Genomic DNA, 25,429 nt, shown 5'->3' on the forward strand with positions numbered 1-25,429 from the left:
TTCGGTTCTTGACCTTGCAAACTTGCAAAGCGGTGGTTCGATATCCAGGTTCTTCCAAGTGTGCACCAAGAGGCTCGATTCTATTTCCTATCGGAATGTGTAGGCTGACGCAAACATTGGTCTTTGTCAAATTCAGATAGGAACGTTTCGCCAAAGCGTCTGAGCCAAGTCTTTGTCCTTCTAGCTCTTCTCTCAAATTCTTGGATCGAAGTAAGGACAAGTAACGCGGATATCGGCTCGTATCGGTTCGCATGGTCGAGTCTACTGAAGGTGTGCTGGTGGCCCAAGAGTCGGATGGAAGATTGAAGCAGCCGGCATGTCGCAAATCCAAGTACGAATCGAAATAGTGGTGATAATAACAATGTGCAAGAATAGGGGAAGAGGCATGTCTCAAAGCTTACCTTCGACCTCGATCACGGTCCATTTTTCTCCTAAACAAACGACACTCGCAAAAGGTTGTGTTGGTGTGTTGTGCTATGCCTTTACAAAAGGGCAAGCACGCGTCGTTGCAAGTCGCAAGTCTAAAGTTGACTTGCGACGGACCTGAACAGGGAGGTCGGAGATTTTACATCCCGATGTCCGGGTCGGGCATTGATAAGCTGATAACACGGCCTGTACTGTGTAAACAGTATCTCGCACTGTAACGAATTGCGATGTCCTCTGGGCAGTTCATTATATACCTAGAGTACTGGCACACTAGGCAGATGAAGAGGCTGGTTTCATGCTCCAATTCACTAGCTACTCGCCCGAATGAGGATCTCGGCAAGTCTGTGATACAAAGTGCTACCAAGAGACGCCTATATGATATAGAGAAATGGAATGTATCTCCATATCTGCCCACTGCTCACCATGGCCTACTGTAGCGAGGCTATATAAAGGCAGTACGAACTTGTTTGTATCCTCATACCCTGTCTCAAATCGTTTCCATTACTTCTCCTCAGTTGTCATATCTGCATCCGATGGCCCTTCGAGTCGTTCGAGAATCCACTCTCGCGCCTCCTCTGCGTGATGGGCCATCATCTTATTCAGGCCGATCATGGGGCTGCGCACAACTGTCCCAAACCGTCGTTTGTTGACCTTTTTCGTTAAGCTGGCGTCGGCCCAGCAGGCATGATCCCCGGCGATAAAGACACGCGAGTTATCCTTATACCACGAGGACAGATCCGCATCGAATTCCGACTTGACAGGTCGAAGAGTTCCATTGGCAAAGTTCACAACACCTGATATTCTTGATTTGCAATCTAGCTTGTGTTAGACAGTTGCCACCACCAGTCCAGTAATTACCTTACCTCGTTGAATCAGGAGAACTTTGACTCCAAGATAGGCGTTTCCGACACCCATGATGAAGATATCATCAGCTTCGTAAAGCTGCATGTGATTATCCCACAAGTAGCAAACAAGAGTTTGTATTTGTTCTGTCAAAGCTTGCTCCTTAAAATTGGGAATATGCGCATCGGAATCCTGTTTGTCATGTGAGAAATACAACTCAGGTAGTCTGTAGAAATGAGTGAATACCTCGTCATGGGTGACATAAGCTGGAATATTGATGTCCATGACACCGAACTTTTGGTCAACGGCCCAGTCTATATAGTCTGTCACACCATCAACCTAGAGGAATCAGTCTTTGATCAAACAAGTATAGATCGCATATACTTACAACCCATGCGTTATGCGGGTCGAGAGACGAATCTATTGCGTCTGCTTGCGCCCAAAGCTGAGGGCTAGAATATGTTAGTGGTCATGAACAACCTTATACGGAGCAGATTAGCAACTCACGGGTCGTGAATAATGATGAGAACTTTCTTTGCTTCGGAAATGCCCGGCGTAACTAGCACCTGGTTCTCATACGACTTGTATAATTGCTCGCGTTGGATGTATAGGGGTATCATGTTGTGCTTTGCCTGCAATACATGCCTCTGAGCGTTTCTAATCACATCGTGTAGACGAGCAGAGTTCAGCGACTGGACCTCAGGAACATTGACAACGCCCGGCCGCATACATTCCCAATACGGAGCTTGCAACGATTGGACTTTGGCAAGTATTCGTGTCGCTTCTTTGTTGATCTTGGGCAGCTCTAACCTGGGTGGAGGTTCGCCCATGAGAGTCTTAGCAACAGCCACTGCAGACACCGAGATAGCCTTCAGGTTGTAGCCACCCTCCAGACACACAGCAACCTTGCCATCCGCCAAGGACATCAGCATATGTGTCATATGAGCATAGCAAGCAGGAGAGACAAAGCACCCTCCGAGCTCATCGCCGTCGGCAGCATCAAAGCCTGCAGAGATAACCACAAGGTCGGGATTAAACTCTTTAGCGATAGGCATGATGATTTTTTGAAACGCAGCCATGTATTCTCCGTCACCCATGCCTTGATCATGCCATCCGATGTTAATGTTCTTGCCAAGGCCTGCTTCGCTCCCGCAGTGCTCGATGCCACCATCCGGTGTCATGGGGTTGGGCGGTTTACCAGGATAAAATATACCGTTCTGGTAGACATGGAGAGAGACGTATAGAACATTGGGATCGTTGTAGAAAATGTTTTGCACGCCGTTACCATGATGAACATCCCAATCCAGGATAAGAACTTTGCGGCAGAGATCTGGGTAGTCCTGCTGGCAGACTCTAACTGCTACAGGGACATTGTTAAAAAAGCAGAAACCCATGGGCGAATCCCACTCGGCATGGTGTCCTGGTGGTCGAATCACAGCGAATGCGTTCTTGACTTGTCCGGTCACAACATTCTTGCAGGTTTCGATGGCTCCTCCCGCTGAGAGCAGTGCAGCTGTATACGACATACTACCGACGTACAGAGACTCTCTTCCTTGGTCGTATTGCTTTGTCAATTCTCGAAGCTCTGCGGTGCTCATATCATCCAGATGCTTTACCCAATTGAAGTGCTCAGCGGAATGGGCGAGACAAATTTCATCCCGAGTGGCAGGACGAGCAGGGATGCGCCACATGTAGCGTGTCGGACATTCTCTCATGATTCTCGGCAGCTCTCCTTCAGGCCCAGTGTAGACGAGGCCAACCTTTTTGAAAGCCTTGAAAATCTCGTGGATGCGACGAGGATCTTCCGGGTGATGCGTATTAGGCGAGAAGTCAGCGTTCATGTGTAGCTTCATTCTGTCATCGTAGCAACATCCTGTCGGCAACAGTCCCCTTCGTCTCATCTGATCGAGAGCGATGTCCTGAGGTTCAGGGTCAACATCCGCCTCATAGGGGTCCTCAGAAGCTGTATCATCATCATCGATACTGTTGTTGTGAGTCTGACTGGGTCCATTTGGTGCATCCAGATCTTTCATGGGGTGGTCGACACTATCAGTAGCATTTGGCTCCATGCTAGGCGAATACCTTTCTCACTAAAGGTCTGGCGCCCCAGGAGTTGTGAACCCGGTAGGGCGACTCAAGATGACACTATGTCAAGGGTACTGCCGGTATACGTGCCTGAAGTATTGTTAGTTGGTTTGGTAAGTGGAAGGAAAGAAGTTAAATAGATTATGATATTGTGAAACGAAGGGAGGAGAACAAAGAAGAGCAACAGATCCATGTTAGCAGGACAAGATGCATGAGCCAACGCTATTTCAGGATCTCGAGGTATCATTGTTTCCTCTCGGGTGCTCATAAGCACTTTGTCAATCAGGAGCACGGATGCCAACAAAGAAATGCAAGCCCCCTTCCTAATGCAGGAAGTTTAGGTTGAGATAGCCAAATAAAATAAAAGCGTACTAGAAATGGTGCCTCAAAACAAAGCAAAGCAGCAAACAAAACACTACTCACCCCGGCTAAAGATGGCGCGATCGCAACTGCCGCGACAAGCTTAAACAGAGAGTATTATCCTTAGAGAACACGAGCCGCTTTCAGAGTTTGGTGTACATAGCAATCCCAATAGTGCGTCGTGGGGGGAGATACGCGCGCAGCTGTCGTTGCGGCGGCTGATATTGGATACCAAGCTGCTCAGAAACAAGTGGATGAGAATCAAAGGGAGGGAGGTGAGGTGAGGCTCAGTAGCGGAGGTGAAGGTCGATTTTTGGCATACGCTGCCCTGTGCTCCATTGGTTTCAGGCGTATCCGTCCCTAAACGCTCCAGCGGGTTACGCTCCATAACCACCATTGTAGTGGGGGGTTTTGCTTAGGCCTCTCAGGTACTAAGGCAGGTATAGGCACTTTAGGTTCGACATGGATGGGCTGATTGATGGCTTCCAATATCTCAGTACCTGCTAAGGTAGATTTTGACAATATGTTTTTCAAGAGCTCAAGTGAGTTAGTAAAGATTGATTTTGATTTGAAAGTCAACCTCTGCGGCGAGAACTCCCCGACCACTGTAGTGGTAAGGGAAAAGGCCTGTACTATGGGGTGTTTCTTAATTGCCTAGGTACCTAGCTACAGAAGAATTATCCTCTAAGGCTTAGGGCGCCAAAATAAAGAAGCCTGAGTGCTAGTCTGAGCAAGCATAAAATGCCTAGATTATTTCGTCTCTTATGCTCTCGGTGATCAATTCTTCTAGCACCCTGACGCCTACCTACTATGGAGTAGGACTTCTCTAGGTGTTATCCAATATCTTTTCATCCATACCTAGCATCGGGGGGCGTAAGTGGAGGACACACGATACATGTTTCTATTTATTAGTCTGGAGTTCTGTTCATTTACGTATGGAACCAAAAGTCTATCAACAACATCCTATTAGGGAGGGTTAAGCAAACGATACCATAGATCTACCTTCAACCCAAGGCTGTCGATAAATATCGTCCAGATGAGAGCCATCATCTCCTCGGGGTGAGTAGTGAGACCATGACCTCAACATTCTAGCTCCTCCTGGTAGCGTCCCATCCAGGCTTCCATCGCTCCCGAATGTGGCGCGCTCTGCATCGCGCTCGTCATCCCAGTCTAGCACACCTCCTAATCCATCTAGAGGCAGAGTAGGCATATTCAATGACCACTGTCGCTCATCCAACACACATTGTGTTGATATTGAGATAGACTCTTGGTCAAAGGTGAGGTTTGGCTGAAGAGAACGAACTTCTGTGATAAGTCGGTTCCGAGGGTAACTGTAGATGTTCTCAAATAGGTGCATCAAGTCTTTGGGGCCGAGTTTACAGTATGTCTTGATAATCCGACCCCATCGACTCTGATCGCGCCAACCTCTCGCAAGTGAGTCGGGTCGGTCAACAACGTCATATAGATAAGAGCTACATCCCTCCTAGAGATAGCATTAGTATGTGCAGCTGGGTCTAGTTGCTATGAACTTACATATTCATCTTGACTGGGGTCCAGGCGAGGACAAAGATAATGCAAGACCACATCCTTCATAGTCTCGACCAGGTCCATGAGCTCTACAAGCTCACTTGTGGAGTAAAATCGAAGTTGGCTAAGTCGTACATCATCCACACCTGGCTCAGGACGGCCGATACGGGGTCGTGGGAACTCTCCGTGAAAGTAGAAGCCGTAGAGCCACCAGCGATACATGGCCCTGCGGAATCTCTCAGCTTCGTGTTCTCGAAGGTAGCGGCAATTCTCAGGTTCATGGAACCATCTCATCTGCGGAAACCTGGCTTGCCATTTTAACACAAGTGAGCAATAGCCGAGTAGCGGCTTCAAGTCATCTTCTGTCAAAACAACCGTTTTATGAAGCTGAACCGAGGATATGGTGGGCTTTCCAGGTTTGTTGAGAGTAATGAAGCCGCTCACAGCTTCTGCTACCACCGCAGGTCTATGGTCACAGCTTGGTGCCAACACTGTTCCGGTATCTCCAGGAAACCGCTTGAATATAACTCTGCGTGGAATATACAGGCCACCCCGGCAGTCAAGGTCTTCAATTGAGGCTGTGTAAACCTGAAGAAGCTCATCAAAGGGGCTGAACTCCCGAGTGAGGACGGGAAGTAGTATGGAAGCCTTTTTCTTAGTAAATAGTTCGTGAAATGTGTCGTGAGTGGCACAGAGGTTGAAAACACCGTCCAAGTCCAGCTGGTGGTATATTTCCAGAAGGATTTCGTTTGGGAGCTCGGTGAGGCAAAGGGCTTTTGGGGTCTTGAGCGCCATGTTTTCAAACTTGATAGATAACTGCATGCCTATGGATGACAAGGTTTGGCGTGCAGGTAAGTATGGTATTTCGAAAGTTAGGAGAATAGTCAGAGTGTAAATAGATAATTATCTCAACGATAAACGGCGTGCTTGTTATGAGAGAAGTAGGTTCAACACTCTTGCGTCTGCTATAACGATTAGACCAACCCTAAGTCATAAATGACGATGCAGGGAATGAATGACTGACCTGATGAACTGGCATTTTGTTTATTGGTGGAATGGCGCATATATAATTTTTGACTTCTCAGTAATTGGGACTTGGGGTCTTCAAAGAACTTTTCTTGCGTATAGTTGAGTTGAACTGATACTAAAATAAGAGCTGTTTGACTCTATGTCGCTTCGAGGAACTTCACAGTTGAGTCACTCAAGGCGTCAATGATACGGGGCTTATTGTCCAGCCACCCCAGCGTCGGGGCTTGAGACAACAATACGGATGCACTCAGGCATCAAATTCTGAACAAATGAAGCTCGCATGGCTGTATTCGAAGAAAGTATTGTGTGTGCAACAAGGCATTGAGAAGAACATAGCAAGAAGGACATGGGCATCATTCTAAACGGGTATGTACACAACATGGGAAGGTTCCAGGACAGTCGCGTACTGATAACGAATAGCCGGGCTTTCTCCGAGCGGGTCAATTGATGATGCGACCTGGGCTACTTGTGGCGTCAAGGTCATATCGAAAAGATTTAAGATCTACAGTCTAATTGATATAAGAAGCGAATTTTATATTCTTTTGGAAAATAGCAGCGCAGCATGACCTAAACTCCAACACCCCGTCCAGGTGTTTACAGACCCAATGGAACAAGCCAGTAAGTATATCGACAGGTATTAAATAGTCTAGGCAAACAGCATCTTGGTATCCAGCTCATCCTTGGCAGGACGCTGACCACCAGCAGATCGCAGGCCGAGATCGCCCTTCCTGGCCCGTCTCTCCACCTCTTGTTCAGCGCGTGCATTGTGTCGCGAGGCCTTCGTCCTTCGGAGGTCGGCGCGGACCTGGTTCGGTGACACAAATTCCTTGTTCTCGTAGATGATGGGACCGCCAAAAGAGCCCTCTTGAATCACAATGGGGGTCAGGACAAATCGGGGACCAATCTCGACCAGATTGATGTCAGTATCCGGCTTTCCAGACCTGGATTTGGATTTGGACTCCTCAACCTCCTCTTCTCCCTCCTTTGTTGTCGCCTCAACCTCGTTGATCTGATAGTTTCGAACCCAAATCTTGCCGTCGACGAAGCTGAATCCCATAACGTGGTCGATGAAGGGCTTGGATTTTCGGGCACCTTGGGGAACTCCAAAGGTGTGGAGGAAGAGCTCCTTGATCAATCGCAGGTGAGGCTGCTTGTCAAAAGCGCCGTCAAAAGAGAGAACAGGTCGCGATCCCTTAAGACAGTTGCCGGTGAAATGGAGTTCCTCCATTGTGTGCACTATGTTTCATTAGCGGCTTGGATCACTTGTTTTGTTGCACTCGTCTCTTACAGTTCTGAAGGTGGAACTTGATGGTAGGCCCATTGGGAACCTTGCTGAGCCAAACGTAGAGATCCTTGCCCTTTCTTGCCTCAAAGAATAGAACATTGTTGCAGTTGTAAAGCTCGGCCAGCTCGTTCAGTTCGTAAAGCTTGGTCTTGGAGTCGAACTTTGCATCCTTTCGACTGTGAGGGAGCATTGATGCAATATCGTTGAGGAGATGACGGTGTCTATACGATTATCATAATGTCAGTGGGATGCGCTTCCAATTCGAAAGCAGCAGGATCCTTACCGGTAAGTGACACCTCTGGAGGAAAGAATCAGAACCCTCTGCTTGTTCTTCTTGATGCCATTGCTAGGCGCTTCTGCCTTTGGGGCGCTGGATTTGGAAATAGACTTGTACACAGCAGCCATTTTGAATGCGTTGCGACTTCGCGATCACTGTCGATTATTGAGAAGACCTGTCGTAGTCCTGGTGATTGATGTTTTACTAAATAAGGCTTTGCGACGCGGCCAGGCAATTTTCCAAAAAAATTTGGTCGGCTGAGATTTGATAAGAAGTCAAAGCCGGCGATAAGAGAAAGTGGGGTTATTTGGTGGGGCCGTGACACCGCCCAAGCCTAAGCCCATTTCTAGGTGGATGGATCCATCCAAGCAGGTGGGTAACAGAAGAAATGTCCTCTAAGGCTTAGGCTACCATAATAAAGTAACCTCGGTCCTAGTTTAAGCCATCATAAGGTGATCAACTTATTTCGTTTCTTATGATTTCGGCGGCCAATTCTTCTGACACCCTGAGGCCCAGACAGAAATCGAAACAATACCGAGCCAGGGGGCATTAGGAGTTGGCTTGGATAGAAACCAGAGAACATGCAGTCGTGATAGTACAGTACATATGCGTTTCTTCGACGAGAGCCACCCAAAAAGCTTGACTTTGAAAAATTATAGTTTGCATCATTTCGAGCACTAAAATAAAATCACAAAGATCAACGGCCTTTCGCTTTCAGCAATGAAGACAGGTATTCCAGCACTTCCAACAGCATGTGACAAGAATGCCCCGCTGTGAGCACAAATGGACCCTTGAGAATGAGCCAAGCACTAGATCAATTCATTCGACGTTTGGCCGCGAACTCGCATTCGATCTGATCAGCATGACGTGGAGGCGTACAGAGATTGTGGCGTCTGACTCGGACGGAAGCGAGATGCAATGCAACAGCTTGCAGTCAAGACGAACATTATAAAGAATTCATTCAGCTACGTTAAGATGACCATGTCGCAGCGATCGTTGGAAGCATCAACCCCAAGACAACCATCATGACAAAAAATAAGAACAAAGGAAAGCCGAAGTAACCGCGCCTTCTGATATAAAAAAAAAAGACGTATCACGATTCCTCGCCTCCTCCACTCTCCATTAGCAAGGAGCATTTTCGGGGACAAACGAGACGCCAGGTATCCCAAACCCCAGAGCCCTATATCAATCTGCAAACGGTTCCCCAAGTAATTTAACAGCACTTTCCACCCTTTGCGGCATCATCGTCGGCAGGCTTGCTCAGTGAAATGTTGGTTCCTGCGCCTATGGTGGCCTGGGCGCTGTCGCCGCTGTCGAGGGCCTTGCTGGAAACGATGCGATAGATTTCTGAGCCAAGTATTAGTTTCTGTCATAGACATGCCATCTGGAGATGCGAGATAACCGACCAGTCAAAATGTTCTGGAATGCAAGCTCAACGTTGCTGGCATCGAGGGCGGACGTCTCAATAAAGGACAGGTGGTTCTCGCCTACATATGTGTCAGTTAAAGGGATCCTCCTCTACTTCATGAATCAAATTTGTCCGAGGTAATGCGTACTGGCAAAAGACTTGGCCTCCTCCGTGGGAACGGCTCTCAGGTGTCGCAAATCGCTCTTGTTTCCAACCAGCATAATGACAATGTTGGCATCGGCGTGGTCTCGTAGCTCCTTGAGCCATCGTGTGACATTTTCGTAAGTCTGGTGCTTGCTGATATCGTAAACGAGGAGAGCGCCGACAGCACCTCGATAGTAAGCGGAAGTAATGGCGCGGTATCGCTCTTGTCCAGCGGTATCCCAAATCTGGGCTTTGATTGTCTTGGAGTCGACCTGGATGGATCTAGTGGCGAACTCGACACCGATGGTCGACTTGGAGTCGAGGTTGAACTCGTTGCGAGTGAATCGACTGAGAAGGTTGGACTTTCCGACTCCTGAGTCTCCGATCAAGACAACTGCAGGTTCACAATGTCAGCAATTAGCGATCGCAAGCTCCGGGCCAGGCGTGGCCTCGGGAGGTGGTAATGACGGCACCTTTGAAGAGGAACTGCAAAGGGGGTCCACTGGTCAGCAACTGGCGGGACGGTAGGGAGAGGGTTGGGACGTACATCATACTCGTCGTTGGCCATAGCTGCGGTGTTGTAGCTTCAGATGAGTATTGAATTAGATCGAGTTTGAGGATGGAGGATGAAGGTGAAAGTGAAAGTGAGTGCGCTGCGAGAAAGACAAGTCGACGTCGTTGAGGTGTGGGATGTGGAGAGGGAGAGAATGCGCGGCTCTGGCGATAGGCGGTTGTTTGTTCCTTTACCTCCAATCCTCGTGCCGAGGGGTAAAAGCCTGGACTGCCCAGCCCACCCCAGAGCTGCGCTGTACCTCCCGCTAGTTAGGGGGTTTCAAGCGCCTCTTTGTTAGCCCATGAAGTGGAGGCCAGTAGGGAACGTAGGCCCGGTACTAGAGGTACCTACTCAGCGCTCCATGGCATCCACTACAGTAAGGTAAGCCTAAGGCCAGGTAGCATGCACGGGGCGGGTATTGGATGGATGGATGGACCATGGACCTAATACTGCGAACAGCACTGCTAGGTTCCAACCCATAATTTATCAAATCCTAGGGAATGCAACCTGTCCCTAAAATTGGCTGCCCCTGCCTGACAGGTAGACATATTGAATGCTGGTTCAGAGCTAGAGCTAGAGCTAGAGCTAGAGCTAGAGCTAGAGCTAGACTTAGAGTTAGATTGGCTTTGGGAAACGGGCAACAACAAAGAGAAAGTTCCAGGTCGTGTGTATGTACAGTACAGTACGATCAATGAATTGGATGGTCAGCGACCGAATCCGGACACCTCTAAAGTGAGAGGTCTCAACTAGCCTGGCGAGGCTATGATGCGTTTATAGGCCGCATCCATTCATTAATGGTGCTTTAGGGCATTTCTCTGAATCTGAAAGCTGATCGCTGACCGCTTGCAGATACCTTCGATCTTTATTTTGGTCGCATTGTAATGTGTTCTGCACTTTATTAATGCACATGGTCAAATCCACATACACACCTCCTCTACCTCCTAATTTCGACCATCAACACTCCGCTACAGTCACAATCGCTTATTTGACCAACTACAGTATCACAATCATTCAAGGATACCATGATATTGGCAAGGTAGGTGCTTCATTGAAAATGTCATGGAGACTGTGCTGTGATGAACGATCTTTTTTACTTTGCACGTCCTGCACGTATATCATGGAGCCCGGGGAAATCAAATTTGGCAAGACGCAAGACCATGACGCTTGGTTGGCTATTATAGGTATGCTCATTAAGCCGACTTTGATGCTGATGACTACTGCTTTTTTTCAGTAATGGTGTTGATTTGCCATTCTAAAGTTTATCATGTAAGAATGTGACAGAATCCAGCGGTTTGGATAAGCCAAACTCATCATGCGTCGTAATTTGAAGTACATTTCCATTGATACGGTGTATGTAAATCCACATGGTACCGTACCTACTTCCATAACTGAACTGTTGCCCGAGCATCTACCAAAAAGAAGAAAAATAAAATAAAATGCATGTATCAAGCGGTATAGGGTAGCGGTTTAGCATCCGCAGGCAGTCACGTGCTCACGCGGATGTCAGGCAGCACTTTCCGCCAAACTCGCGCCAAAGACGAATGCAAATGGTCCAGGTTGTTGATTGAAATAAAAATAAGTGCATTCTGTAACTAAAATCGGTCTTGCAGAGCTAGGTGCCTATTTACTCGAATGCTTTACTCCCTCGAACCTCTTTAAGTTTTGTAATTATCCGGCCCTCAAAAGATCAATATCTACCTAGGTAGGTAGGTTCCTAGGTAATCTTGAGCTTGCCAAGTTTGAGTACACTGGCTGGCTGGAAACCGCAGTCATTTGAGCGTTGGAGCAAACCTCAAAGGTTCATGATCCACCACCGTACCTTAATTCACTGGCCTCCAAAGGTGTCACCTGTAACACACATCCCAACTCAGTGAGTGAATTTGGATTATCCCAACGCACCCTTACTAACATCACTAGTTAGATGCACACCTGAGTTTTGTCGTGCATGTCATGCGCCTTTGGCGCTGATAACAACTGCCAGTCATGGAAGAACTGCCGTCAGAGAAGGCCGACGACGTCGATGTTGACATGGATGATTCTGACGACGAGTCACTGGCGTCTACTATTCAAGCCGATCACGACTCAGAAGAGGAATGGATAGTTTCTTCCATCATGGCTGCGTGGAAAGTCGACGGCAGCTGGCGGTACCTGATTGAATGGGAAGGCTTTGATCTGTCTGAAGCTACCTGGGAACCTCGGCAGAACTTGAACAGAAACCTCATTGAAGAGTGGAAGGAAACAAAGGCAAAACCAGGGTTCGACCTCTACCAAAGGATTGGAGATTGGAAGAAAGCCTGGAAAGATGCATATGACAAAAAGCTCGCTCGTCATAGGGAGAGAAATCGACGTCGGAAGCGCCGAGGACTTAAACAACACTCTTTCGAACACATGGAACTCTTGTTGGAATGGGTCGATAGATTTCCAGACGGAGAGGACCTCGGTGCCTCTACAGAATCGAGCCCATCCTCCGCAGACTATGATTCGGAAGCTGAAGTCGGACAGTATCAGCCCTCCTCACCCGAAGAAGGGAAAACAGCGGGTGCCAACTTAAGCGACGATCGTTCATCTAACAGCAGCCGTCGCGACAGTGCATTGCTCACCACCAAGGCACCACTCCCACAACCGAATATTATCACGTCTTCGGCCAGTCACACGCAACTGCCGCCAAGACGCCCAAGCATCGGCTCTGCAGCAAACAAAATCTCAAATTCAAGACCAACGCCTACGAACAGTCTCCAATCGAAGTTTGGCCGTCCTGGATTGACGAAACGCACCGATGCTAGATCGGGCAAAGTTCCACTGACGGCTCGCAAAACTCAAACTGCACAAGTCTTTACTGGCAATGTCTTTGCAGGAGGAAAACAAAGAAAGCAGCGGCAGACTCTTGCTGAAGTTGCAAAGGATTCTACGAAGAAGCCCAAGTTTTTGAAACCTCGGTATGCTAGAATTGTCGAAAAGGCAGGCCGTGATCGAGACGGTGTTGCACCACCAAAGATGCCTTCAAACCTCATATCTTTAAATCCGGCAGAGCGCAATGTGGAGACACCAAGCATCCCGAGTATTGAAGCCGACAGGACCGAAAATTCGTCTAGCGATCGCGCTACACTCGCTCACCACCATGACGATTCATCCGGTGCCGGCCAGAAATCACAGAAGAAGAACCCCGGGAGATCGATCAGCTGGGGTACGGTTGAAAAGACAACTTTCCGAGAGCCAGAAGAGTTCGCTAGGGAGGGCAGCAGTCTATTTATGCGTGAGGAGACACTCCCTACTGAGGCTCCATGGGTCGTGAAGGAAGAATGGGCACTTGATGCGTTACCCCTCAAAGATTCTCCCGCGAACCCGGCATTTCAGCCAAAGACTATAAACAGCCGAGCAAACGCATCAAATAGCCAGATTTGTGGGAATGATTATGTATCCACCGACAGCCGCGATGCAAACCCTTCCAATAGAACAATCATCACAGACGTCCAATTTGGCCCAGGCACCCAGGAGACGATATCGGTCAGATTCGAGAGATTTGAGCCCCAAAATGAACTGCCCTGGCCTGCGATTTTTGAGAACATGCCTTCGTTGATATTCACACACACTTGCATGACTCAAGACTTTTCATTATATGAAAATGAGCTAGCTGCCGACAAGCTGGGTAACGGCATTATGGTGAGCAACGATAATACTACTAGTTTGATGGTAGTTGCGAACTGGCTTCGAGCTAGATCTCTTGGTGCTCTCTTATATCGCAATGATTTATGCATATTTGTGTGTACACAGTCGCAAGAGCAAACGGCAACAACGGTTGAGTCTCCCCCGTTGTATTACTACCTTTTCCGGCCGGCTCCTGGATTTACGACCCGCTCCCTCTCCCCGATCAACCTCCCGGAAGGTCTAGATATAGGGGACGTGTTGCCTCAAATGTCATTGACACTCTTTGATCGCTTATTGGGATTTCGATACGAACAACTAGAAGACCCTGCAAAACTCGCCAGTCAACATAATTTCTTTCTCGCGTTTCCAGGAAACACTTCAGACGAAGCACAGTTACTGAGTCTATGGCTTCGAGCCTGTAATTCTGACTGTAGAATTCTGTCCAGCTTTTCTCCTGGACACTGGCAGAGCCTGTTGCAGCTAGACAGTGGGGTGGTCATCATTCACGAGGAAGCAATATGGTCTATACGCCTGTTTCCCGGTGTCAAGAACTTACTACAGTTACCAGAAAAGTTCAACTTTATGCTCTTCTCGAAATCCCTGCAGCCTTCGGCCCTCTACCCCTCACTCGAACAACGATGTAGAGTTGGGGATGTGAGTTTGCAGCCCCTCTGTGGACAGAACATGACTGCAATCCTGATCACACCCAGCTTTGTCATTTCACAACCACGCCAGCTTTGGAGATTGGTCAAGTGGTTTTGGGAAAAGTATAACGAATTTGACTGCCTGACGCTTGTTGTTGGGGCCGGCTTCGATAGCTGGCTTCTCGAGGTAGCCACTGCGATAGAAACTAATTATTCGGGTTCAGCGGATCGAGATGAATACACAGATAAAGTGACGAGGGAACTTGAAGCATTGCAAAAGACCCGAGACTTGGTTCAAACCATCCAAGATCAATCATGCGAGGAGCAGTCTAGGGTCATCTTGGGCCCAGAATTGATCGATAGCAATGACGAGCAGAGCTTAGTTAATTGGTTTGGTTGGTGGTCTATCATGAACCTGGACCAATACCGGAAATTCGCCGTGGTTGGATCTAGTGCGACTGATGGTGAACTCACACACCTTACCACAAGGCCTAAATTTGCTGCATCAACCGTTGCGGATGTCCAGGAACTCGAGCAACCCAATGCGATCCAAGAGAAGTTACCAGAGTTACAACGGAGGTTCAGGCTAATACCCGATGACACCAGTTCTTCCTTTCAGCAGTATCTGGACGATCTTGACAAAAAGATCTGGAAAGAAGGCTTTAGACCACAGATACTCTGCCCCTACCCTGTTGCTTACTGGAATCAGGCTATGGCATCTGAACTCGATGTCTATCCCCACAACAACTTTGAAACGTACAAGGATTGTTTTCGACCGTTCAGGAATGTACACTTCCCCCGTCACTACAATACCGCTGTGGCATTATGCTACACAATCGAAGGAAGTTGGAGTCTTGGTGAGGCGCGAGGAGATATGGAAAGAAAGCGACGGCCATGGATTATGATAATCAGGCCCGCGGACCCTCATCGTAAACCATACAAATCTTTGGAGCTTATCATCTGGGATCCTGTCGGGAGAGGTTCCAACAAAGGAGAAGGAGTTTACGAAGGAGATCTTATCGAAGCACAGCGAATTATGATACAAGCAGTCCAGGAAGAATTTGGCAGAACGTTACCGCTGCGGCGTGTCTGGTATGGGGAATGGGATGGTGACCATTCGTCTTCGATTGACCCTGTGGATCGAACACTCCACCGTTTGGAAGAAATAATGCTCAACGTGAAAGCCCACATACCCGCAAACGCGACACAATTGGAATTTAAGGGATGGAAAATTGTTCGGAGAGGGGATGTGCCTGACCGCCGATCGCGATGTTCATCCCCCGAGCCCATGGATATCGATGCTCCTATGGATGCGTTAAAAATAGTATTTCATCCTCCTCGAGCGAAACGGCTGAACGGAAAGATCGAGTGCAAGAACCATTTCTTTCAGCATTGCATGGAAGAGAAGCGCAAAGGTTCTGAGGGCCTTATGAGGTACAGATTCAAGCCAACAATGGAATGGTACAAACGCCAGGCCGAAGCAGGTCGTGGTTTTGAGCACATCGATTTCATGCCTTGGAAGGACTTCTTCGCGAAGTGCAATATGGATTCCGAAAAGGGTTGAGGTGATCCGACATACAGTAAATAAAGTCACAAGAAAGATGTGTCTGGTCAACAGGGTGATTACGTCTGGGTATATTGGCTGGACTATGTACAAAAAATGATTTGAGACAACGTCTCCATTAGGACGCTTTGTATGAAGCGGCATGTATTACATATAATAACAACGTTTCTGCTCCCAGTAGACGAGTCCTGGTGCAGTAACTTATCGTGCTGAAGCAGGGAAGTTTCTTGTGCTGAGTAAGACGCCCTTGACACGTCGGATGCTGTCCCTCACCTTGCGAATCTCATCGTCAGGCTCAGGCTTGCGTGAGCGGCCGTACAGATCATAGCCATTACTCTGCTCAGGGTAGGCAGTATACGTCAAGGTGTCAAGATCATCGCGCAACACATCAACAGCACTCTTAATCTTATCCATCCCCTCACTCTGAGAACGGTATTCATCTTTCAAGCCAGAAAGCGTCTTGTTCAAACTGGCGAGTTGGTTGGTGTTGTGCTTGGCAGGCGATTCATTACTCGTAGAGCCTTTCAGAGCTGTCACGGAGCTTATAGGAAATGTGGTCTGCGTGCCCATGTCTCGATGGAACATTTCTGTAGGGTCTTCAGCATCACTTTCCTCCTCGACTGTGGTTACGGGGTTCTTTGGTGGGACTTCAGAGACAGTCTTCTCGAGTTTTGCAACCAATGCATCGAGCTTCTTAGAAGTCAGGTCGTGGAATTCTGTACGAGCTTCGGCCTGGCTGTCAACCATAGGCCGGATGACGTAGCGACTTGTACCATAGACAAGAGTAGAGATACCAGTCACGGCATAGAGAGCGTTGAAAAGACGCTCTTTGGTAACGAGAGGAGGAGGACGAGGGGAGTTTGCGAGAAATTCGGGGTATGTCACGATTGGAGGGCGGTCGACCGACGGTTGTTGGGAGGCTGTCGATGGGGGGAGAGTCTCGGTAGGCGTTAGCGCATAAGAGCTGGCTGTTTCTGAACCGACGGAGGACTGCAACTTTTAGTACTGGGCTTTACATGAATGTGGACAGGAGTGCGGACATCTGTTTCTGCTGAAGAGCTTTCCTGGCCTAGGAGCGTGTTTATCTCCGCCTCGTCGATTCCTTTGGACTTGAGGAATTCAACTTTCTTCTCATGAGGCGCGTCGCGCACAGCATCGTTCTCGAGGAAGCGACGTGCAACTTCAAGTTTGTCTCCATTATCCGAAGCATTCTCCGGCTGTGTTGTCTCTTCCTCTGTTGTTTCGACTGCCGGTGCATCGACTTCTGATGTTGATGTGCTTGTGGACGGAGTCGGCACCGGGTCGGTGTTTTGACTATCGGATTCGTCTGACTGCGCCTTCTGCCAGCTTGGGATGGCGGGATTGGAATCTGAGTCGCTCATTCTGAGGATTGCGACAAGGATGAGTAGAATGGATGGGAGCCAGATGTTGTGTTGAAGGTTGGGAGGATGTTAAGATGAAATGGAAGCGGTTTATCGATGCCGTCTCCGAGGCGCAGGCACATGCCTCGGTACTCCTGCCGATAACGGTGGAGTTAGACTTCTGGACCGGGGTGTCTTGCGGGGAGCCAATCCTGTCGGGTCCAGTATGTTCCCTGCGGATGCAGTTGGGTCAACTGTAACGGTAGGTGGTGTCCACCACCTCCGTTTATTACTGTGGCCCATATCGAAAGTCAACCGTTTAGTCCTGCTTAACGGTAGCCTGGCTCAAACGCGCATTCGCAAGAGAATATCAATTCCAGACAATATCTCAGATCACGGTCACCTATAACTCTCAACCCCCACAGTTATACTTCTAAGACCCTCCTTGGGAAAGGAAATCACAAGCATCATACTGAGCGCTTCATTGAAAACAGCGGAAGAACGCGATCAAGCCCCCGCGACAATCAGCGCCGGCACCTCCTATCCTATCCTATCGGTCAATCTCAACGCGCCAAACAATCCAATCATCAGGGCAGTCAGTGGACAAATCAGCAGCGTGTAACGGCCTTCGTCTCACGAGTCTTACCCTTACCAGCAGAGTACAGCGCAGAAGAGTCCACTGTCGGCTAGACAACGAACTGGAGATCTTTTGCGCCTTTGCTCAGTTCTTGGCTCAGAGCTATCCAAAAGCAGGTCAATTGGAAAACGGCCAGAAGTGAATTAAAGGGTCATCGCTTTTCGAAACCAATTGAGAACAACTCGAGTCAGAAGAAAGCAAGAAGGCTGGCGTGACAGAGGCAATAGACTTTTATAAGATGTGAGTTATAGAATTTCCCTTTAGTTTTGTCTTTCCTTGTTTGGTTGCATCAGTCAATCAATCAATCAATCAATCAGCACAGCATCAGCACAACACCAATTCCATCAGCTCCAGTCCAGTCCCTCGGGATCTTTGCAGCTGTTAGAGGATAACTCTTCACCATTCCTTTATGTACTAAGTTTGGCGGCCATGCTTGTTTCTGGACCGATGATCAGTAGCCACGTGCATTCAATCCGTTCGCTCGTATGAATCCCTGATTCACAAGCGAGAGGTCTCCTTACCTACCTTAGGTATATGTAGGCACTCAATCTAGGATTGGGCTTTGGTTTTGGCTTTGGCTTTGGCTTGGCAGGTTATTTACAGGCCAGATTAATTGGTAATCTACCTACCAACCTATCTTCAGCCTTGCATACTACAACTCTAGGCTCGTCACCAATAAATGGTCGTAAAATTGCTTGCCTGCCTGCCACGAACACAGCTGGAGGGCAACCTGACCTTCGTCCAACTTTAAACACGGCAATCGCCACCAACATTTCAAGCTGCAGCTTCCCTGGTTTCTTTGCCTACCTACTTTCCACTCTTCACCTTTCACCTACGCTTACCCGTCACCCTCTTGTTGCGACCGTACGCCATTCATTGCCTCTTGCCGCCATCACCTCACCTCAACCATCTGAGCTTATTACAGCCTTGTCAATACCGACACCCCAAACTTACTCCCCCTTCTGTGTGACACAACTCACCGTCGCTTCGCTTTGTTCATTTGCGCATCCGGTTCGGAAGTCTGGGATCCTGGAGAACCTCACCCGTTATACACCCAACTTAATCTCTATTTCTTACATCGCTTGCTCTTCAATCTTCCAAGCTTTTCTTAATCTCGACTATAATCCCAGGTTTCGCAAGCGCGATTCTGTCATCATGAGTTCTCGCCCACGTCGTTCAGCAGCCACCAAGGCGAATGAAACCATCTCTGTCCATGCCAGATTGGCTGACTCTCCAGAAAGAAGCGAAAGAAGCATGTCATCACGACGATCTGGTCGCGCCTCGGGCGTATCTGTCTCAAGAGATGACCCCTCCTCACCAGGAGGCGATCGTCATCTAAGTTTGACTGTCAAGGTTCCATCCAGCAAGCTGCGACAGGCCACCCGAGGGGACCGTGGCTTTGAAGGCGGTCAAATTGTGTCAGGAAAGCGGAACCGAGGAGCCAAGAAGAGCTATGTTGTCGATTCAAGTCCCGACGAGGACGAAGAAGAGGAGGAGGAAGCAGAGATTGAGGTGGAAGAGGAAGACGACGATGACATGGATGTTGATGCTGAAGGCGAAGAGGATGCTGAGGGTGATATTGAAATGGATCTAGCTCCCCCAACCATCACCGTCTCCAAGCCAGCCCGGTCCAAGCCAGCACCTAGAGCGTCAGCCGCAAAGATCATTCAGGATGATGACGATGATGACGACGAGCTTAGTGACCCAGCTGACAGTGATATGGGCGACGAGACTATGGGCTTCGGCGACGAGACTATGGCCGATGATGATGATGAGGATGCTGAAGGCGAGGAAATAGAGGTTGCCGGCCAAGAAGGCGACGAGGACGAAGATGAGGAAGAGGAGGAAGAAGGCGATGGAGGTGAAGATGACGACGAAGACGATGAAGATGGCAATCCGGATGAGTCTATCGACCTCACAAAGATGACGAAACGTCAGCGTGCTCGCTTCGAAGACGAAAAGGAGCACCAATATATGAAGTTATCAGATGGTACGTGTAACACTGGTTTGTACGTTGGTTATACTAACAAGCTTGCAGAGGTACAAGCCAAGAAGGTTTTTACAGCCGAGGAACTGTCTATGCGCCGTCAAGAAATGGCCCGGCGTCGCCGTAACTTGAGTGAAAAGCGCAATGAGGAAGTAAAGGTACATCGTCGAATCGCAATATAGAAGATGTGTGTGTGTGTGTGTGTGTGTGTGGTCGCTAACGCTTCTATACAGATGGAAACCATCAATAAGCTTCTCAAAAAACAAGCCCCCAAGATCAACCGCAAAGCTGCTGCAGGTGCAGGTGCGTCAGCTGAAGAAGCAAATAGGCCAGATCCTGTTTTTGTTCGATGGGTCAGCAACAAGAGCGGAGTGCGAGTGGCAGTGACCAAGGAGATGCTTGACAGCCCTGCTGGCCAAGTCTTTGGGTCTCCAAAACCGCCATCCGCCAAGATGGTCCAGGAGGTAGCCTGAGTATTTTAGGACTGGACACCTGTCTGCGATGTGGGCTTCTAATGAGGCTGAACATGGTGCTCATTCCAAACTGGTAGGCAGGCTTGCTCTGTTGACCAGGTCTATGATTGTTTGATGTCTTGGAAGTGGAAAAGAAATCAAACGGACCTTGCTATATTCTCGTTTCCCTCATGTTCTTCATTGTTCTTGTAATCGATAATGCAACTTGTGCGAGTATTTGCAGAAACTCCAATAACTCACGACAAGAATTCATCACACGCCATAAAGGGGTTGCACCATTTTCGGTAGATAGACACAAACTTTCAACTCCCTGCACCCAATTTCTCGACTTGCGTCGAACCAGGTCTGGAAACCCCTTTTGTGACACCACCATTCTCTACTGTCAGATCGGTGACGTTGACAACCAAAGGTCACATAATATACAGGTCGTAGAACATTCAAGATTTTTATTTAAGGACTGATATCTCTTGAAACAAACAGGTTAGAAAGATCACGGCACCTTCTATCACTACCTGTGCAGTATATATCTGCTAACTTTCCTGGTGGATGTGGAATGGTATCAGTCAATGGACTGGCGGCATCCTTATATGTGCCTTGAGCGGTATCGATACTGCCCGCTACCCATCTCATTGCATGGCCGACCTTTGATGCCTTGTTGCCTGGGGTACGTAATCATATGCAAGCTCTTTAACATCAACGCTGTCGTTAGTGCATCGACCAGCCACCCTTTTGACGACTGCGCTGCCACTGATACCACAAATATCTACAAAATACCTAGCATTAGGAATACACAAGAATCAGTCCAGGGTTCAGTCTAGTGACAGATAATCATGCTCTTCTTATGGTGCGAGAGGGTTTTCAGTTAGTTAATAGCCGCTATCCCCAGAATCTGAGGTTAAACTTCAGACCCGATGATTGTTGATTCCTGAAAAGCCCATGGAAACGTTCTATGGTTAACTGCCCGGAATTGAATTTATTTGACTGCATGCACTGAACTGGAAACCCATTGGCCCCACATCAAACAATGCCTGCAGTGACTCAACACCATGGAGGGACAATACTTGGATACTGTATTCTTCTCAGACAAGCAAGACATCAATGAATTACAATCAGGACCCTAAATGTGAAGGCTTGGTCATTGTGATTGGACATGTAGTTATATCTAGTAGTATAAAACCCCTTTAGTCCAACCTTGAGTATCATCAAGACCTTCAACCTCAAGATACCTCCTCCAACAGCTCATCATGATGTCGCGAACCTCATTAAAAACGAGTATATCACAAGTCCTTATCTCCAATGGCACGTGGCTGGGAATAATCTGCCTTACAGCTGTTTGACAGTTGGCAGGTCCGCAGTCAAACACTTCTTTCTCTGCCAGCTCTCTGCAGCTGTTTACAGTGCCATAGAGTTGGCAGAAAGGTGGCATGAGAAAACGCTTCTGCTTAGTAGGCAAAGTGCATGCATACCTAGCGAGATTTCTTTCTGTCTTTGCCCTTGCTGCTTTTTCTCTTCTCCCCTCACCATCATCAGACTTTGCTTCGCATTATACTCGACCGTTTGATACCGGTCAATACCAATACGAACAGCAACCACACGTATCCTTTCATCTCGTTATCGATCAAGTCTATACTTTACATGAATTCTGCTTCTCCTTCTGAGGATATAACAGCTTTCAATTCTTTATAGTCTTGGGCGACTTTGAGACGAAAATCAGCCCTCTTTGCTGCACCAAATTTATTCATCTCTACTCGCTTCCAGCTTCCAGCTACATATTCTCTCTCTGCTACTCGCTTCAAAATAGCTCAAGACATTTATTCAAGCCCAATAGCAAGTACCGTCAAGAGTATGTCGGAATATCAACCCAACTTGGCCGGACCGGCCCAGGCTCTGCCTCCGTCTTTTCCCCAGCAGAGCACCTCAGCTCCCTATCAGGTCAGTTATTCATCCGACCTCGACAGACGGGACAAAAGCGTGCTGATGGTCTGTTCCAGGCTCCCTCTGCTCTTATGGAACAGATCGGATATTTCCCCCATTACACTAACCAGCACGAGTTTTCGGCCGGATTGGTAAGTTCTTCCCCCCTCTCTCAGATGACCACATTTCACTGATACGTCCTTGCTTCCAACAGAACACTTCTGTGGCTGGAGAAACTACCCAGATCAACAGCCAGCAGCAGAAGATGGGCAACTACCTCTCTTCTTCTAACAACGCCAATGCCGCTGTTTCTACTCCCGTGGTTGTAAGCTCTCGACAATTCAGCCCGACTCAGCAGGCATACAAACCGCCCTCACCATCAACTCCACCAGAGGTCACCAACTCTGGCCCCGAGAATCTTCTTCTCAATCAGGCCTCTGTGGATAATATCCAGCCTTTCATGGTCAGCAGCCAAGTTCAGGGCATGCAGAACCCTTTTGCCTATCCCTGCAACCATATGGGAGTCAACAGCATGCCCATGATGGGTGGTATGCAAACCAGCTCTATGGGCATGCAGTCTCCTTCCATGGGCTACCTTCAAAACCAGTATGCGAACAACCCTATGATGGGCTACCCCCATGGCTCAATGGTGGGATATGGCCAGAATCAACCTCAATTTATTGCCAACAGCCAAGCTTTTCTTGGTGCTTCTGGCATGTACGGAGCGAATAGTATGCAAAACATGCAATCATCTTGCATGATTGGTGTCCAGCCCTCTTTCCAGAACAACGCTCAGCAAGCTCAGGGCTTTCACTCGCATACGTCTTCTACTCTTCGCCCAACTGCCGCCCCTTTCACCCCTTCTCAGGGCAATCTTGCTGAGCAGCAGCAAATGGCTTCTTCGGCTGACATGCAGTTCCAAGGCCAGGGGCTTGTCTGTGGCCCCCTCGCTACTCTGCAACATGTTCAAGGGTTTCAGCATATTCCAATCACTGGAAACATTGAGATGCATCAGACGCCCCAGGCGACTCAAGTATCTCCAGCATCCCATCTTATCATGCAACAGAGCCCTCAGGGACAGTGCTCTATGAGAAAGCCCATTCGAAAGCAGTCTCCCAAGCGTGGTCGTGCCACTCAACCTGGGCAAAACGCTCCCAAGCGTCGCTGCAAACCCAGCGAAAACACTGTCCTGGCGAGGTCTAACAACGAGTTCAAGACTGATTCTCCCATGTCCAGGGTCCAGATTGCCATGCGTCGCGTGGCCTACGGCAAGGCACTTCCACAGGGAGTCAAGCAGGTGGACATGACAGCCAAGCCCAAGCCTGACATTCCCATCGCCGATTACCTTAGCCAGCCTCAACAACTTCCCGGCAGTCCACTCAGCCTTGAAGTCCAGCAGCCTAATTCGCCAGCCAGAATCGTTCAGTCCCGGACTCCCTCCATCGAACTGATCTCCCAACTGACGTCCCGGCACCACGCTCTTACACCCCCTACTCCTCCTTCCGTTCAACCTCTGTCAACTTCGCCTGCACAGCATTCTGCCAACACCAAGGAGAAGGCCGACAAGTACCCATTATCTGATAAGGAGAAAATGATCCGTGATGCAGAAGCTCGGAACGCCCCGATTCCGCCCTCACAACGTCGCCTTGTTCGCTATGAAAGGGATGATCCTCGGCTTCAGCGAGACTCCGACGGGGAACCTATCACCCCAGAGGCTGACATGTATAATGGTAAGTATTTTCGTCCACCCTTTATCGTCCACTAATTCTGATCGTGTTAGTCTACTTTGTGGCGCCGCCTACCGAAATATCAATGGACACGATTAACGAGCTGGTGGCAAACTTCAGACGAGAAAAGCAACAAAAGCAAGCGAGTGATGCAGCCGGTAACGGTGGAAACAGCAAGACCAAGGCTGCTAAGTCTAAGTCTAAGCCTATACTTACGCCTACACCTACGCCCAGGGCTAAGAAAGGTCGTCAGAACAAAGGAGTTCGGAAGCTCACGGCAGAGTCAGCAGAAAAGATCACTGTCAACAAACGAAGCAAGGTCGTAACCACTATTTCTACCGTCAGTGCTTCTCTGTATGCTCCTGCTGCCCTCTCTACTTCCCCCATCGCTGCTTGTCACGACAAGAACGACAACGCAATTGCTAGCCAGCTGAGCTTCGACAACATCACCGATGTCGAGGTCACCATTCCTATCACTGCTTCTTTTGACTTTGCAGGTTCTCACAAGACACCGTTTGGAGCTGAAAGTGTTGCTCAATCAGTTCCTGTCGACGAGTTCAATATTCAGCAAAGCTTCACTCAAGATGCTTCATCGAGTGACGAGTACAACACCCAACCTGGTGTCTTACTTGGTCAACAAAGCTCTGCTCTTCAGCCTACTGTCCAACCCATGATTCAGCCTACCGAGACTACTTCTGCATCTGATCTCCTCCAAGCTAACGCGGAGCAGCCACTCAATGCTGTATCTGAGGTATCTGAGGCATCTGAGGCATCCTCGGAAGACCTCTTCTTGTTGCTTGCGCCCGTACAACAGTACAATGAAAGTTTCAAGCACCAACCTATCGAGTCGAATGTTCTCCCTGCCCATGAGACTCCCACCACTGACCCAGCTTCTATCGAGCCTGAATCCTCCTTTGAAGACCGTCATAACAGCATCTACGAACCCCCTACCACGGACCTATCTTGGTTTCTTCAGACGATGCAGCCTCCTAGCCTCAAAGACTCCCCCGCTGATGTTAAGAGTATCTCATCATCTCTGGACCCTGACTTTTCTCCTCCGATCGCTTGTCTTCAGACTGAGATCCCTGGCGTTTCCAATCCTGATCCTGAATACAAACGTACTTCTGGACACAACGACATTTCAGTAATGACGGTCAAAATACCTAATGCGCCCTCAATGAGGCTCGAAGATATGCCCTACTCTCCTGTCCGCTCGACTGCTCCGCCTCTTGCTGGCTTCTATAACCCACCATCAAACCCTGAGTTCAAGCCCCGAGATCCCTTCAACACGGTCCTTGATGAGTACGTCCCACCGGGTGATTAGCAGTCACCTGTTAGTGACAACGCAACCATCGGGAAGGATACCGAGAAGAAGAAACTTGATGATACTGCTACTGTTGCTACCAGAGGCACAAACAAGCGCAAGATGAACGAGGCCACTGTTACGGCGCCAAACAAGAAGCCTCGCACCAGCGCCCCACCACCCAAACTCGCCCTTCCGCAGTGCGAGGTGCGCCATGGTCCTGAAATTGAGCAGTGA

General features: G+C 48.7%; 8 protein-coding genes across 8 annotated transcripts; 3 read left to right on the forward strand and 5 right to left on the reverse strand.

Annotated features, from left to right (window-relative positions):
• Window positions 1–927: 927 nt before the first annotated feature.
• Window positions 928–3,338, reverse strand: B0J16DRAFT_276226 (uncharacterized protein; the record flags this gene model as incomplete). The annotated part of the gene is made up of 5 exons (XM_046123730.1): window positions 928–1,241; window positions 1,290–1,461; window positions 1,516–1,608; window positions 1,658–1,721; window positions 1,777–3,338. 5 exons carry the CDS (start codon window positions 3,336–3,338, stop codon window positions 928–930), a joined length of 2,205 nt encoding a protein of 734 aa, XP_045978015.1.
• Window positions 3,339–4,579: 1,241 nt separating this feature from the next.
• On the reverse strand, window positions 4,580–6,295 carry B0J16DRAFT_195262 (uncharacterized protein). Its single transcript, XM_046122868.1, has 3 exons — window positions 6,266–6,295; window positions 5,248–6,203; window positions 4,580–5,197 (listed from the first exon to the last, which is right to left on the reverse strand). The coding sequence occupies exons 2-3, from the start codon at window positions 6,061–6,063 to the stop codon at window positions 4,691–4,693; spliced, it is 1,323 nt and encodes a 440-aa protein (XP_045978016.1). The 5' UTR covers window positions 6,064–6,203; window positions 6,266–6,295; the 3' UTR covers window positions 4,580–4,690.
• A 394-nt stretch (window positions 6,296–6,689) lies between these two features.
• B0J16DRAFT_350658 (Brix domain-containing protein) lies at window positions 6,690–8,081 on the reverse strand. Its single transcript, XM_046129078.1, has 3 exons — window positions 7,839–8,081; window positions 7,559–7,776; window positions 6,690–7,506 (listed from the first exon to the last, which is right to left on the reverse strand). The coding sequence occupies exons 1-3, from the start codon at window positions 7,958–7,960 to the stop codon at window positions 6,917–6,919; spliced, it is 930 nt and encodes a 309-aa protein (XP_045978017.1). The 5' UTR covers window positions 7,961–8,081; the 3' UTR covers window positions 6,690–6,916.
• An 833-nt stretch (window positions 8,082–8,914) lies between these two features.
• Window positions 8,915–10,306, reverse strand: B0J16DRAFT_195274 (ras family-domain-containing protein). The gene is made up of 5 exons (XM_046122869.1): window positions 9,932–10,306; window positions 9,858–9,870; window positions 9,389–9,778; window positions 9,239–9,319; window positions 8,915–9,179 (listed from the first exon to the last, which is right to left on the reverse strand). The coding sequence occupies exons 1-5, from the start codon at window positions 9,950–9,952 to the stop codon at window positions 9,046–9,048; spliced, it is 639 nt and encodes a 212-aa protein (XP_045978018.1). The 5' UTR covers window positions 9,953–10,306; the 3' UTR covers window positions 8,915–9,045.
• Window positions 10,307–11,507: 1,201 nt separating this feature from the next.
• On the forward strand, window positions 11,508–15,891 carry B0J16DRAFT_195316 (uncharacterized protein). Its single transcript, XM_046122870.1, has 2 exons — window positions 11,508–11,807; window positions 11,855–15,891. Exon 2 carries the CDS (start codon window positions 11,921–11,923, stop codon window positions 15,788–15,790), a length of 3,870 nt encoding a protein of 1,289 aa, XP_045978019.1. The 5' UTR covers window positions 11,508–11,807; window positions 11,855–11,920; the 3' UTR covers window positions 15,791–15,891.
• Window positions 15,891–17,307, reverse strand: B0J16DRAFT_195320 (peroxisomal membrane anchor protein conserved region-domain-containing protein). Its single transcript, XM_046122871.1, has 2 exons — window positions 16,831–17,307; window positions 15,891–16,780 (listed from the first exon to the last, which is right to left on the reverse strand). Exons 1-2 carry the CDS (start codon window positions 17,170–17,172, stop codon window positions 15,992–15,994), a joined length of 1,131 nt encoding a protein of 376 aa, XP_045978020.1. The 5' UTR covers window positions 17,173–17,307; the 3' UTR covers window positions 15,891–15,991.
• Window positions 17,308–18,752: 1,445 nt separating this feature from the next.
• On the forward strand, window positions 18,753–20,333 carry B0J16DRAFT_195334 (PAPA-1-like conserved region-domain-containing protein). The gene is made up of 3 exons (XM_046122872.1): window positions 18,753–19,778; window positions 19,827–19,933; window positions 20,009–20,333. The coding sequence occupies exons 1-3, from the start codon at window positions 18,944–18,946 to the stop codon at window positions 20,246–20,248; spliced, it is 1,182 nt and encodes a 393-aa protein (XP_045978021.1). The 5' UTR covers window positions 18,753–18,943; the 3' UTR covers window positions 20,249–20,333.
• Window positions 20,334–22,002: 1,669 nt separating this feature from the next.
• On the forward strand, window positions 22,003–25,429 carry B0J16DRAFT_376292 (uncharacterized protein; the record flags this gene model as incomplete). Its single annotated transcript, XM_046130754.1, has 5 exons — window positions 22,003–22,180; window positions 22,240–22,314; window positions 22,377–23,892; window positions 23,943–25,191; window positions 25,297–25,429. The coding sequence occupies exons 1-5, from the start codon at window positions 22,094–22,096 to the stop codon at window positions 25,427–25,429; spliced, it is 3,060 nt and encodes a 1,019-aa protein (XP_045978022.1). The 5' UTR covers window positions 22,003–22,093.

This window comes from Fusarium flagelliforme, assembly GCF_020744385.1.
Source record: "Fusarium flagelliforme strain FIESC 12 MPI-CAGE-AA-0113 chromosome Unknown B0J16scaffold_8, whole genome shotgun sequence".
NCBI lineage: Eukaryota > Fungi > Ascomycota > Sordariomycetes > Hypocreales > Nectriaceae > Fusarium > Fusarium flagelliforme.